Source organism: Chelonia mydas, chromosome 7 (assembly GCF_015237465.2).
Source record: "Chelonia mydas isolate rCheMyd1 chromosome 7, rCheMyd1.pri.v2, whole genome shotgun sequence".
NCBI classification, from domain to species: Eukaryota; Metazoa; Chordata; order Testudines; family Cheloniidae; genus Chelonia; species Chelonia mydas.
In genome coordinates, this window is record NC_057853.1 from 79784767 (window position 1) to 79797383 (window position 12617).

Genomic DNA, 12617 nt, shown 5'->3' on the forward strand with positions numbered 1-12617 from the left:
GCCACAATCCCTTTTCAATGGGTCTTCCGGTCAAAAAACCCTACTCGCACCGCCTCCAAACTCTTCCATCCTGCAACCTGTGCTCCTCCTTGCAAGTTCTATGCAGTTTGCTACCCCCACTAAATCTACTTTGTGACATTCTAGTAACACAAAGCACACTTAACATAAAGCACAGCAACATAAAGCTGGTCACAATTCAGCCTGCTAAGGATTCCCCTTGCATGCTGCTATAAAGCCTGTGTAGCCATCTCCCTTTGTAGAATAACTTTATTAAGGAAAACCATATGTGTTTTGTGTTTCTTTGGTACACAATACCTGAATGGTTTTTCAATTTATAGTTCATTAACAAGAAATTCAGGCAAACACTTCTCCAATTTCTCTTGTTCTTTGTTCCATTTTTTCTTAGTAAAGAACCTCTATATTGATTTGATTAGAAATCATGGGGGCTTTTTGCCTATCATACAGTCATTTTACAAGGTGGGCTGTAGTTGTAACTGTGAGCAATGATTTATATACATTTATTTAATTTTGCTTACATGGGCTGTTCAATAAGTAAAACTAAAGTCTTCAAATTTAGTAAGAGTGCTTAACAAATTTAGAAAGAAAACTCATGGTGGAATCAGGGCTGGATTAAGGTTATGAGGGGCCTCAGGCTAATGGGAGTGAAGGGCCAAAGTATGAATTACATATTGCAAAAAAAATTATGAAGTCATCAAATATTTAGCTACATACATATTTACATATTATTTATTTATTTAAATTTAAAATGTTTATTCTACTCTCACTACACTCAATTCTTCAAACAGATACTGCTGAGTAAGAGGTAGCACGAGGGATGCTGCACTGTCCTTCTCTTAGGGTATGTCTACACTACGAAATTAGGTCGAATTTATAGAAGTCAGTTTTGTAGAAAGCGGTTTTATACAGTTGATTGTGTGTCCCCCCACACAAGTGCTCTAAGTGCATGTAGTCGGCGGAGTGTGTCCACAGTACCGAGGCAACCGTCAACTTCCGGAGCGTTGCACTGTGGGTGGCTATCCCACAGTTCCCGCAGTCTCCACCGCCCATCTGAATTCTGGGTAGAAATCCCAGTGCCTGATGGGGCTAAAACATTGTCGTGGGTGGTTCTGGGTACATATCATCAGGCCCCCATTCCCTCCCTCCCTCCATGAAAGCAAGGGCAGACAATCATTTTGCACCTTTTTTCTTGAGTTACCTGTGCAGACGCCATACCACAGCAACCATGGAGCCCGCTCAGCAAACCGTCACCGTATGTCTCCTGGGTGCTGGCAGACGTGGTACTGCATTGCTACACAGCAGCAGTTAATTGCCTTTTGACAGCAGACAGTGCAGTATAACTGGTAGCCGTCATCGACGTAGTCCTGGGTGCTCTTTTAATCGGGCGCCTGGGCAAACATGGGAGTGACTCAGCCAGGTCATTTCCCTTTTAAGTTTTGTCTCGTGGTGATTCAGTCCTGCCGGCAGTGCACTGTCTTTTAACCTCCAGCCAGCAGAAGATGATGGCTAGTCGTCATACTGCACCGTCTTCTGCCGAGCACCCAAGAGATGATGACGGCTAGCGGTCGTACTGCACAGTCTGCTGCCAGCAAGATGTATAAAGATAGATGAAGTGGCTCAAAACAAGAAATAGACCAGATTTGTTTTGTATTCATTTTCTCCTCTTTCCCTCTGTGAAATCAGTGGCCTGCCAAACCCAGTTTTGAGTTCTATCCTTAAGGTTTTGAATTCTATCCATTCAGTTTCTCGCAAAGCCACCCCCTTTGTTGATTTTAATTCCCTGTAAGCCAACCCTGTAAGCCATGTCATCAGTTGCCCCTCCCTCCGTCAGGGCAAAGGCATACAATCGTTCCGCACCTTTTTTCTGTGCAGACGCCATACCACGGCAAGCATGGAGCCCGTTCAGATCACTTTGGCAATTAGGAGCACATTAAAACCATGCGCATTATCCAGTATATGCAGTACCAGAACCTGGCAAAGCGAAATCGGGCCAGTAGGCGACGTCAGCGCGCTGACGAGAGTGATGAGGACATGGACACAGACTTCTCTCAAAGCACGGCCCCTGGCAATGTGGGCATCATGGTGCTAATGGGCCAGGTTCATGCGGTGGAACGCTGATTCTGGGTCCGGGAAAAAAGCACAGACTGGTGGGACCGCATAGTGTTGCAGGTCTGGGACAATTCCCAGTGGTTGCGAAACTTTCGCATGCGTAAGGGCACTTTCATGGAACTTTGTGACTTGCTTTCCCCTGCCCTGAGGCGCAAGAATACCAAGATGAGAGCAGCCCTCACAGTTGAGAAGCGAGTGGCAATAGCCCTGTGGAAGTTTGCAATGCCAGACAGCTACCGGTCAGTCAGGAATCAATTTGGAGTGGGCAAATCTACTGTGGGGGCTGCTGTGATGCAAGTAGCCAACGCAATCAAAGATCTGCTGATATCAAGGGTACTGACCCTGGGAAATGTGCAGGTCATAGTAGATGGCTTTGCTGCAATGGGATTTCCTAACTGTGGTGGGGCCATAGACGGAACCTATATCCCTATCTTGGCACCGGAGCACCAAGCCGGCGAGTACATAAACCGCAAGGGGTACTTTTCAATAGTGCTGCAAGCACTGGTGGATCACAAGGGACATTCCACCAACATCAATGTGGGATGGCCGGGAAAGGTACATGACACTCGCATCTTCAGGAACTCTGGTCTGTTTCAAAAGCTGCAAGAAGGGACTTTATTCCCAGACCAGAAAATAACCGTTGGGGACTTTGAAATGCCTTTATGTATCCTTGGGGACCCAGCCTACCCCTTAATGCCATCGCTCATGAAGCCATACACAGGCAGCCTGGACAGTAGTCAGGAGCTGCTCAACTAAAGGCTGAGCAAGTGCAGAATGGTGGTAGAATGTGCATTTGGACGTTTAAAAGCACGCTGGCGCAGTTTACTGACTCGGTTAGACCTCAGCGAAACCAATATTCTCACTGTTATTGCTGCTTGCTGTGCGCTCCATAATATCTGTGAGAGTAAGGGGGAAACGTTTATGGCAGGGTGGGAGGTTGAAGCAAATCGCCTGGCTGCTGGTTTCGCACAGCCAGACACCAGGGCGTTTAGAAGAGCACAGGAGGGCGTGATGCGCATCAGAGAAGCTTTGAAAACCAGTTTCATGACTGGACAGGCTACGGTATGAAAGTTCTGTTTGTTTCTCCTTGATGAAACCCCCCACCCCTTGGTTCACTCTACTTCCCTGTAAGCTAACCACCCTCCCCTCCTCCCTTCGATCACCGCTGTCAGAGGCAATAAAGTCATTGTTGCTTCACATTCATGCATTCTTTATTCATTCATCACACAAATAGGGGGATAACTACCAAGGTCCAGGAGGGGTAGTGGAGGAGAGAAGCATCAGGAGAGGTGGTGGAGGAGGGAAGGACAATGCCACACAGCACTTTAAAAGTTTAAAACTTTAAAACTTATTGAATGCCAGCTTTCTGTTGCTTGGGCAATCCTCTGGGGTGGAGTGGCCGGGTGGCCGGAGGCCCCCCCACCGCGTTCTTGGGTGTCTGGGTGAGAAGGCTATGGAACTTGGGGAGGAGGGCGGTTGGTTACACAGGGGCTGTAGCGGCAGTCTGTGCTCCTCCTGCCTTTCCTGCAGCTCAACCATACGCTGGAGCATATTAGTTTGATCCTCCAGCAGCCTCAGCATTGAATCCTGCCTCCTCTCATCACGCTGCCGCCACATTTGAGCTTCAGCCCTCTCTTCAGCCCGCCACTTACTCTCTTCAGCCTGCCACTTATTCTCTTCAGCCCGCCACCTCTCCTCCCGGTTATTTTGTGCTTTCCTGCACTCTGACATTGTCTGCCTCCACGCAGTCGTCTGTGCTATGTCAGTGTGGGAGGGCACCATGAGTTCAGAGAACATTTCATCACGAGTGCGTTTTTTTCGCCTTCTAATCTTCACTAGCCTCTGGGAAGGAGAAGATCCTGTGATCACTGAAACACATGCAGCTGGTGGAGAAAAAAAAAGAGGCAGTGGTATTTAAAAAGACACATTTTATAGAACAATGGCTACACTCTTTCACGGTAAACCTTGCTGTTAACATTACATACACAGCACATGTGCTTTTGTTCCAAGGTCGCATTTTGCCTCCCCCCAGCACGTGGTTAGCCCCTCACCGCCTCCCCCGGCTAACAGCGGGGAACATTTCTGTTCAGTCACAGGCAAACAGCCCAGCAGGAATGGGCACGTCTGCATGTCCCCTTAAGAAAAGAACCCTATTTCAACCAGGTGACCATGAATGATATCACTCTCCTGAGGATAACAAAGAGAGATAAAGAACGGATGTTGTTTGAACGCCAGCAAACATACACTGCAATGCTTTGTTCTACAATGATTCCCGAGTACATGCTACGGCCTGGTGTGGTAAAGTGTCCTACCATGGTGGGCGGAATAAGGCTGCCCTCCCCAGAAACCTTTTGCAAAGGCTTTGGGAGTACATCCGGGATAGCTGCAAATGCCAGGGCAAATTAATCATTAAACATGCTTGCTTTTAAACCATGTATAGTATTTTAAAAGGTACACTCACCAGAGGTCCCTTCTCTGCCTGGCGGGTCCGGGAGGCAGCCTTGGGTGGGTCCGGGGGGTACTGGCTCCAGGTCCAGGGTGAGAAACAGTTCCTGGCTGTCGGGAAAACCGGTTTCTCCGCTTGCTATCTACAACTTCACCATCATCATCTTCCTCGTCCCCAAAACCTGCTTCTGTGTTGCCTCCATCTCCATTGAAGGAGTCAAACAACACGGCTGGGGTAGTGGTGGCTGAACCCCCTAAAATGGCATGCAGCTCATCATAGAACCGGCATGTTTGGGGCTCTGACCCGGAGCGGCCGTTTGCCTCTCTGGTAGGCTTGCCTCAGCTCCTGAAGTTTCACGTGGCATTGCTTCGGGTCCCTGTTATGGCCTCTGTCCTTCATGCCCTGGGAGATTTTGACAAATGTTTTGGCATTTTGAAAACTGGAACAGAGTTCTGATAGCACGGATTCCTCTCCCCATACAGCGATCAGATCCCATACCTCCCGTTCGGTCCATGTTGAAGCTCTTTTGCGATTCTGGGACTCCATCATGGTCACCTCTGCTGATGAGCTCTGCATGGTCACCTCTGCTGATGAGCTCTGACCAGCGTGGCAAGCTGCAGGTGACCATGCAAACAGGAAATTGAAATTCAAAAGTTTGCGGGCCTTTTCCTGTCTACTGGGCCAGTGCATCTAAGTTGAGAGTGCTGTCCAGAGCAGTCACAATAGAGCACTCTGGGATAGCTCCCAGAGGCCAATACCGTCTAATTGTATCCACAGTACCCCAAATTCGACCCGGCAAGGCCGATTTAAGCGCTAATCCACTTGTCAGAGGTGGATTAAGGAAATCGATTTTAAGAGCCCTTTAAGTCGAAAAAAGGGCTTCATCGTGTGGACGGGTGCAGGTTTACATCAATTTAACGCTGCTAAATTCGACCTAAACTCCTAGTGTAGACCAGGGCTTAGGCATCCTTCCTCCTAGGTAGCGGAGTGTTCATCTATATGAGGATGCACACTGCAACATTCTCTATCCTGCTCACCTCTTTCAACCTTGTGCTTCTACCCTCAGCTCAGTGCATGGCACAGGGCAAACCCAAGCCCTGCAGGCGTTTCCCCCAAGCTATGGACTCTACACCACATCCCTATCTCACTCTGACTGCAGTCTGGGAGGCAGTCAGCTTTTATTATGTACAAGAAAACCACGCAAGTGTAAAATCCACTGAAGTAGAGGAAGTAGTAGTGGGAAAATTACATTGGGTGGCATTGTATTTTAGAAAAAAGAAAAGGAGGACTTGTGGCACCTTAGAGACTAACCAATTTATTTGAGCATGAGCTTTCGTGAGCTACAGCTCACTTCATCGGATGCATACTGTGGAAATCGCAGAAGACATTATATACACAGACACCATGAAACAATACCTCCTCCCACCCCACTCTCCTGCTGGTAATAGCTTATCTAAAGTGATCATCAAGTTGGGCCATTTCCAGCACAAATCCAGGTTTTCTCACCCTCCGCCCTCCCACAAACAAACTCACTCTCTTGCTGGTAATAGCCCATCCAAAGTGACCACTGTCTTCACAATGCGTATGATAATCAAGGTGGGCCATTTCCTGCAGAAATCCAGGTTCTCTCACCCCCTCACCCCCCTCCAAAAACCACACACACAAACTCACTCTCCTGCTGGTAATAGCCTATCCAAAGTGACCACCCTCCCTACAATGTGCATGATAATCGAAGTGGGCCATTTCCAGCACAAATCCAGGTTTTCTCACTCCCCCACCCCCATACTCACACAAACTCACTCTCCTGCTGGTAATAGTGAGGGGGTGAGAGAACCTGGATTTCTGCAGGAAATGGCCCACCTTGATTATCATACGCATTGTGAAGACAGTGGTCACTTTGGATGGGCTATTACCAGCAAGAGAGTGAGTTTGTTTGTGGGAGGGCGGAGGGTGAGAAAACCTGGATTTGTGCTGGAAATGGCCCAACTTGATGATCACTTTAGATAAGCTATTACCAGCAGGAGAGTGGGGTGGGAGGAGGTATTGTTTCATGGTGTCTGTGTATATAATGTCTTCTGCGATTTCCACAGTATGCATCCGATGAAGTGAGCTGTAGCTCACGAAAGCTCATGCTCAAATAAATTGGTTAGTCTCTAAGGTGCCACAAGTCCTCCTTTTCTTTTTGCGAATACAGACTAACACGGCTGTTACTCTGAAACCTGTCATTGTATTTTAGGCTGTCTTGCGCTGAAAGCTGCCTCCCAGTGTTGCACTGGCTGAGGACAATGAATTACTGTTTTGACATTGAACCCAAATATTATTTGTGGGATGATACCCAGTTTGTGTTGTTAATCTCCAGTGATTCACCACATCAGGCCATTCTGTCACCAAGCTCTTCCACAATTAGAATCATAGAATAGAATCATCGGACTTGAAGGGACCTCAAGAGGTCATCTAGTCCGGTTCCCTGTATTATCTAGAATGGGTGATCACCAGGTCTGACATGAGGTTTTTTAAGCATGAGTTCTGTGTGCACCAGCCTCTTATAGTTTGAATTTGTTTGTTTTAAGCTTTCTGTAAGAAAAAGGTAACAGCTAGAAGGGACACAGATCTTTAGATGGTTGCCCAGTCATAATATTTAGCACTTCTGTACTATGTTAGCTCTTCAAAATCACTGTAAGAAGATTAAACAAACAATCTAAAGCCTTTCAGCTTTTAAATAACTAGGAACTGACAAAACAGAGCTATTCCCTGTTGTGTTCTCTGCCCCCCTGAACAAGAAGACTTCACTGAAAATCAGCATCTTAAAAGAACCATTAGGGATCTTTCAAAAGAACAGTCCAACCAAGGCTGCTGTAGTGACACCCTTGTTACATCAGGTCCGGTGTTTAAGGCTGGTGTTTCTGTTTCATCTGTATGTGTAAATCAAGCAGACCTTGCTTATTTTTTTCCTTAAAGTGCTCAGAGTTTAGGGGAGGAAAGTGAATGAGATTCCGCTTATACCAGGTGTGAAAAAGCAGAAGGGACCAAAATCTATTCTTGTGCAAAAATCTGTTCTCCCTGAAGTCAATAAAGCTACACAGGTGTACCTGTCAGCAGGAATTGGCCTGTGTTCTCATTCCCTTCTCAAATCACATTCCACGCTTACCCAACATTTTCCACTTGGGAAAGAAGTTAGTTTTAGTTGGGGCAGAAAAATGAGGACTAACTTCAGGTTTATTTAACTTTAAGTTTTTGGAATGAAACTGAAAAGAAATTCAATGTGAGGTACTTTTATGATGGATTGAACTGCTAGAGTACCAGCAAATGGACAGAATCTGCCTTTAGTCTATTCAGCCAGTCTTTCTATCATAGCTTGCTAAGAAGTGGATTTAAAATCCTGAGGGAGAGGGGAGGGAGAAACCTTCAACATTGTGTGTTGAGCTTCCTCCAGTACTTTTGCAACCCCTTAAAAGTACAAAGATGCATTGGCCTGTGGAACTAGGCTGATCATAAGGAAATAGCTTGGTTCCCTGTGCATCCCAGTACAGAAAAATACATCAAAGAAAAAGATTGGATTTCTTTGATTTTTAGTACAGTTCAATACAGTATTGAACACAGTGCATCATAAATCTGAAGCCCCTCAATGGAAGGTTCTGTAAAAGTTAAAGTACTGGTATCCAGAATGGGATGTTTTGTTTTGTTTTTCCTACAGATGTGTGGGCATTTATTCCTTATACATGGGAGGGGCAATAGTTCTGCCTGAAGCGGGATAGAGTTTGTGCAGATTCTGTGCAAGCTTCCCACCCTACCGCTCTGATACTGGCTCTTCCCCGCCAGCCCCTGGCCCTGCCCTCCCACAGGCACTCACCAGTTGTCCAGAAACGGGACCCAGCACACATAAAAGATGACGGTTACAGGCACTAGGACCCAGGAAGAAGCTTCCTGGAGCTGTCTGTCAGCTTCAGCAGAGGAGAGGGACAGAGGGAGCCTCTTCCCTCCCTGACAGCTAAGCAGAGCTCTGGAGAAACTGGGGGTGGGGGAATAATGCCTGCTTAAACTACACCCATAGCTGGCATGGGTTCCCATGGTAACTGGATTTTTAGTGTCCGGTCACCAGTGTTAATCGGATACCTGGCAGTGTGTTCCTCCAGCTGGTGATGTCTGCTGGCTGAGCTCCTTCCTAGCCACAGGGGGCTGCTTTGCCTTTCCTGCTGGCAGGGAAGTGCTCCAGCAGGGCTACATGAGGAAGCTCACTCTCCGCCCCCTTTCCCCCTCCCCCGGCCCTGCCTGCACCCCCTGCCTGACCAGTAGGGCCTAAAAAATAGGTGGGCCTAAGGCTATAGCCTTACTAGCCTAATGATTAATCCGGCCCTGGGTAGAATATATTTTCCTACCTGCAATCCGAAGTTTGGACTGGACAGTCAAGGGGTCCCCCATGGAAATCAATGGCAAAACTCCATTGACTTAAATGGGGATAGGATTTCTCCTAAGATTTTCGTTTGGAAAGCCTATCTTTCAGCCTATAAAGCTCCCTATCCAGTTTGGAGATTAACTCATTCAACATACTTTTAAAAATGAACAGCCAGTAGTTTTAGAAGAAAACTTTTGTATATTATGCTTTAAAGATCTGCATGTTACTATGCTTAACTGTGGTATAATCAAATCTGCCATATGAATCCATGTCTATTTTATTTATTTTATTTTAAATTTAAAAGTGCACATGCTAAGATATAGTTGTCCAGTTACTGAGAGACAAATCTCATTATGGACTGTCTCAGCCAGTCAGAGGAATTACTCTTTAGCCATAGTCTTTTTTCTAAAATGTTTTCTGTGATTAGTAACACCTCGTCAGTCCCACCAGCAGTGACAATGTGGGAGCACTAGCTCAGGGCTCTGCCAGCTCCCAGCATTTTTACCACTGTCAAGAAGACTTGCTATGACCAGGATTAGACAGCACAATGTGCTTAAGAGCTCGGCATATCTCTAGAGTTTTACCTATGCTAGCACTCCCACTGCAGCTACTACTGGTACAACTGCCGATGTATTTTACACGTGTTTTTTAAATGCTAGAATAGATACAGGGTTGGTGGTCAGAGGGCAGGGTGTGGGGAATACGCTTTTTTCAAGGGACACAGAGGAGAAACATGAGTAGATAGCGACAGGATTGGGATTATGTGAGGTAGGGCTATGAAAGGGTGAAGTGAGATGCTGATGCAGCCATTTGTTATGGGTAAATGGACCAAGTTCTGAGGACAGTAGCCAATCAGAGCAGAGTTATGTACAGTAGCCAGTCAAGCAAGGACTGATATAACTGCAAGGACATTTCCGTGTAGCACCAACTTGAGGATGTTCCCTGTTAATTTGGTAATAACTATCCTGCACTAAATAAATTCCTCAGAATTTATTAGAGAAGGGAACAGTTATAAACTTGTGAACACAAAACACTTTAAAGGTAACATGTAAACAGACTGGTAATGAGCCTTCTGACTTTTCAGCAGATTCCATTTGAAGTGTGAGGGATATCGTATGTTTCTCCTGTCTACTTTATAATACCCATTGTATATCTAAACTTCACCATTGCATGTCTCTTAACCTCCAGAGTCAAAGCCCCACTAATTATTTGCAAGGATTGGATGGAAGACCCTTAATAGCTGCTCCTGTGTTTACAAAGGTAATTTGTTTTGAATACACATTTCAAAATGAAACAAGTCAACTAATTTTTATGCATACATAACTTAAAACGTTGTTTCCTACTGTTGCTATATAGCAAAAAGGAAATCTACAGCATTCTTGTCTATCAGATTTTTTTTAATATGTTGCAAAGTCATAAAGACTTAGTTTTACTTCCAGAATCATTAAACAATGTATTGATCTTTTTTATATTTTAGATGCTACAGGATATTTCAGCTTCTGAGGGTCAGCTGGTTGTCTTTGAGTGCAGGGTGAAAGGAGCTCCTTCTCCAAAGGTTGAATGGTACAGAGAAGGGACATTAATACAAGATTCTCCAGATTTTAGAATATTACAAAAAAGTATGTTTCCTGCATGGAAATGGTTTGTGTGCCATATTATAGACATTTAAACAAAAATTCGGACATATTTGCTCTTGGACTGTTTGGTTACAATGCATAGAGCTATATTAAACTATGGTTTATGCTAACAGACCAGAGGCCTCATCAGCAGTAGTGTTGCATTGGCTCAAGATACACACAAGTCTCACTTCTCTGGGATCCCTCAAGGAGCAAGTGTTGCCTCAAAGAGTGGGTGGTGCTTCACGGAAGGGTGTAGCGAAGGGGCTGTACTCATTCAGAGCATCTCCTCAGTAGGTGCTATTTGCAATTTAAAATTGGTGTCCTGTGGCAGAATGCCTGAATGTGGCATGAACAGCAATGCAAAGACTGTGTGCTCTCCCATGGGGTAAAGCTTGCTCTCCTTTACATCTGTGGAAGATAACCTACATCATTATGTGACAAGTAGAGTCCTTGCTAGTGGACCCCAATTCTGAAGTTCTGATTTAGAATTTAGTTGTCAGAATTCACATTGTTTTATCGTGGGGTTTACTGAGGAAGGACTGGAAATGATTCCAGTCTAACCAGTCCTACATACTCAGATTGATTTCCTGAATGGACAGAGTAGACACAAGTCCTTGGAGACATCACTGTAACACTCTATACATAGGAGCTGACTCCGTGGGTGCTCTGGGGCTGGAGCACCCACGAAAAAAGAATACTGGGTGCTCAGCACCCACCAGCGGACCTGCCAATCAACTCCTCCCCCTCCCGCACAGCACCTCCTGCCCATGACTGATCAGCTGTTCAGCGACGGGCAGGAGGTACTGGGGAGGAGAGGGAAGAGCGGAGTCAGGAAGAGGCAGAGCGAGGACAGGATGTGTTCAGGGGAGGGGGCAGAATGGGGAGGGAAGAGGAGGGGCGGGGTGAAGTGGGGGCAGAAAGAGGCGGGAGGGAATGGGGCTTTGGGGGAAGGGGTGGAGTGGGGGCAGGGCCTGGGGCGGAGCAGGGGTCGAGCACTCCGGGGGAAATCAGAAAGTCAGTGCCTGTGATTCTATATGCTGATTTCACCTACATATAAAGGGCCAGATTATGGCTTTTCCCATATGACTGCACTTTAGAGTGGGGCCACAAGCAATCACAATTTCTATTTGTTTGTTTTTTGTTTTTGTTTCTCTTGAGTTTGCGACCAAATATTCCTTTGTCTTCCTATCCTTACATAGTTTCTTTGAGTTCTATGTTACTGCTTTCTTTTGCTTCCATCTCCCTCTACTCCTCCTTTGCCTGTTTCCTGGTTTGTCTGTCTTCTTTCTCTATTTGTCTCCTACTCCATTTCTGTATAATCCCAGCAACTGAGATGTGTTTAATCTTTAATGTTAACCCCTAGTATATTGGTGTTTATGGACTGCTAGCTACCTATTTGCCTACGCAGTTAGCCTCATTCACACACTAACTCCACACATTTGTGGTAAATAATCAGTAAAATTTCAGGTGTATGTATACATATGGACTTACAAACAACTATGTTTAAAATGTGGATAATGTCTTTCTGCTGTTTTTAAAGAGTTAATTAGAACATTACTCTCTGTTGACCAGCCCAGAGCAGGAGAATGCACTTTATGGATTTGCTATTCTCTTGACACTAAAAATTCAGGTTTTTTGCTGGCACATCAAACAGAAATTTATATTGCAAGGTATGTTACAGTAAATGGAGAATTGAGACATCACTTCATAGTGGGTCAGAGTGAGAAAAATGAAGCATATTCATAAAATTAATCATATATTTAATCCAATAATTATTTTGCTATTGTTTTTCCCCTTTAGAACCTCGATCTATGACTGAGCCAGGTAAATATAATCTATCATTTTATTTCTTTAGGATTATATAAACATGAGGATTTAGTCGGATAAAATAAAAAGAATTATAACAATGAAAACAAATAAGGTCGGTGGTAATGTTTACTCATGGTTGCAGATTTTTTTCTGGGTGCAAATTTCTGTATTTGAATGCAAAAAGTAAATTTCACATAGACTTTTCTTTTATCCATTTAGCTGT

The 12617-nt window shown here is 45.2% G+C and overlaps 2 protein-coding genes across 3 annotated transcripts in view; one reads left to right on the forward strand and one right to left on the reverse strand.

The window, feature by feature from the left end:
• MYPN (myopalladin) overlaps window positions 1-12617 on the forward strand; it is a 106576-nt gene that overhangs the window by 47892 nt on the left and 46067 nt on the right. The window contains exons 6-8 of the mRNA XM_037905846.2: window positions 10155-10226; window positions 10444-10585; window positions 12386-12409. Coding sequence (XP_037761774.1) covers window positions 10155-10226; window positions 10444-10585; window positions 12386-12409 — 238 coding nt within the window. The remainder of the gene's footprint in view (window positions 1-10154; window positions 10227-10443; window positions 10586-12385; window positions 12410-12617) is intronic.
• Window positions 1-12617, reverse strand: part of LOC119566874 (WAS/WASL-interacting protein family member 2-like) — a 140284-nt gene that overhangs the window by 16953 nt on the left and 110714 nt on the right. The gene's annotated exons all lie outside the window — the stretch shown is intronic.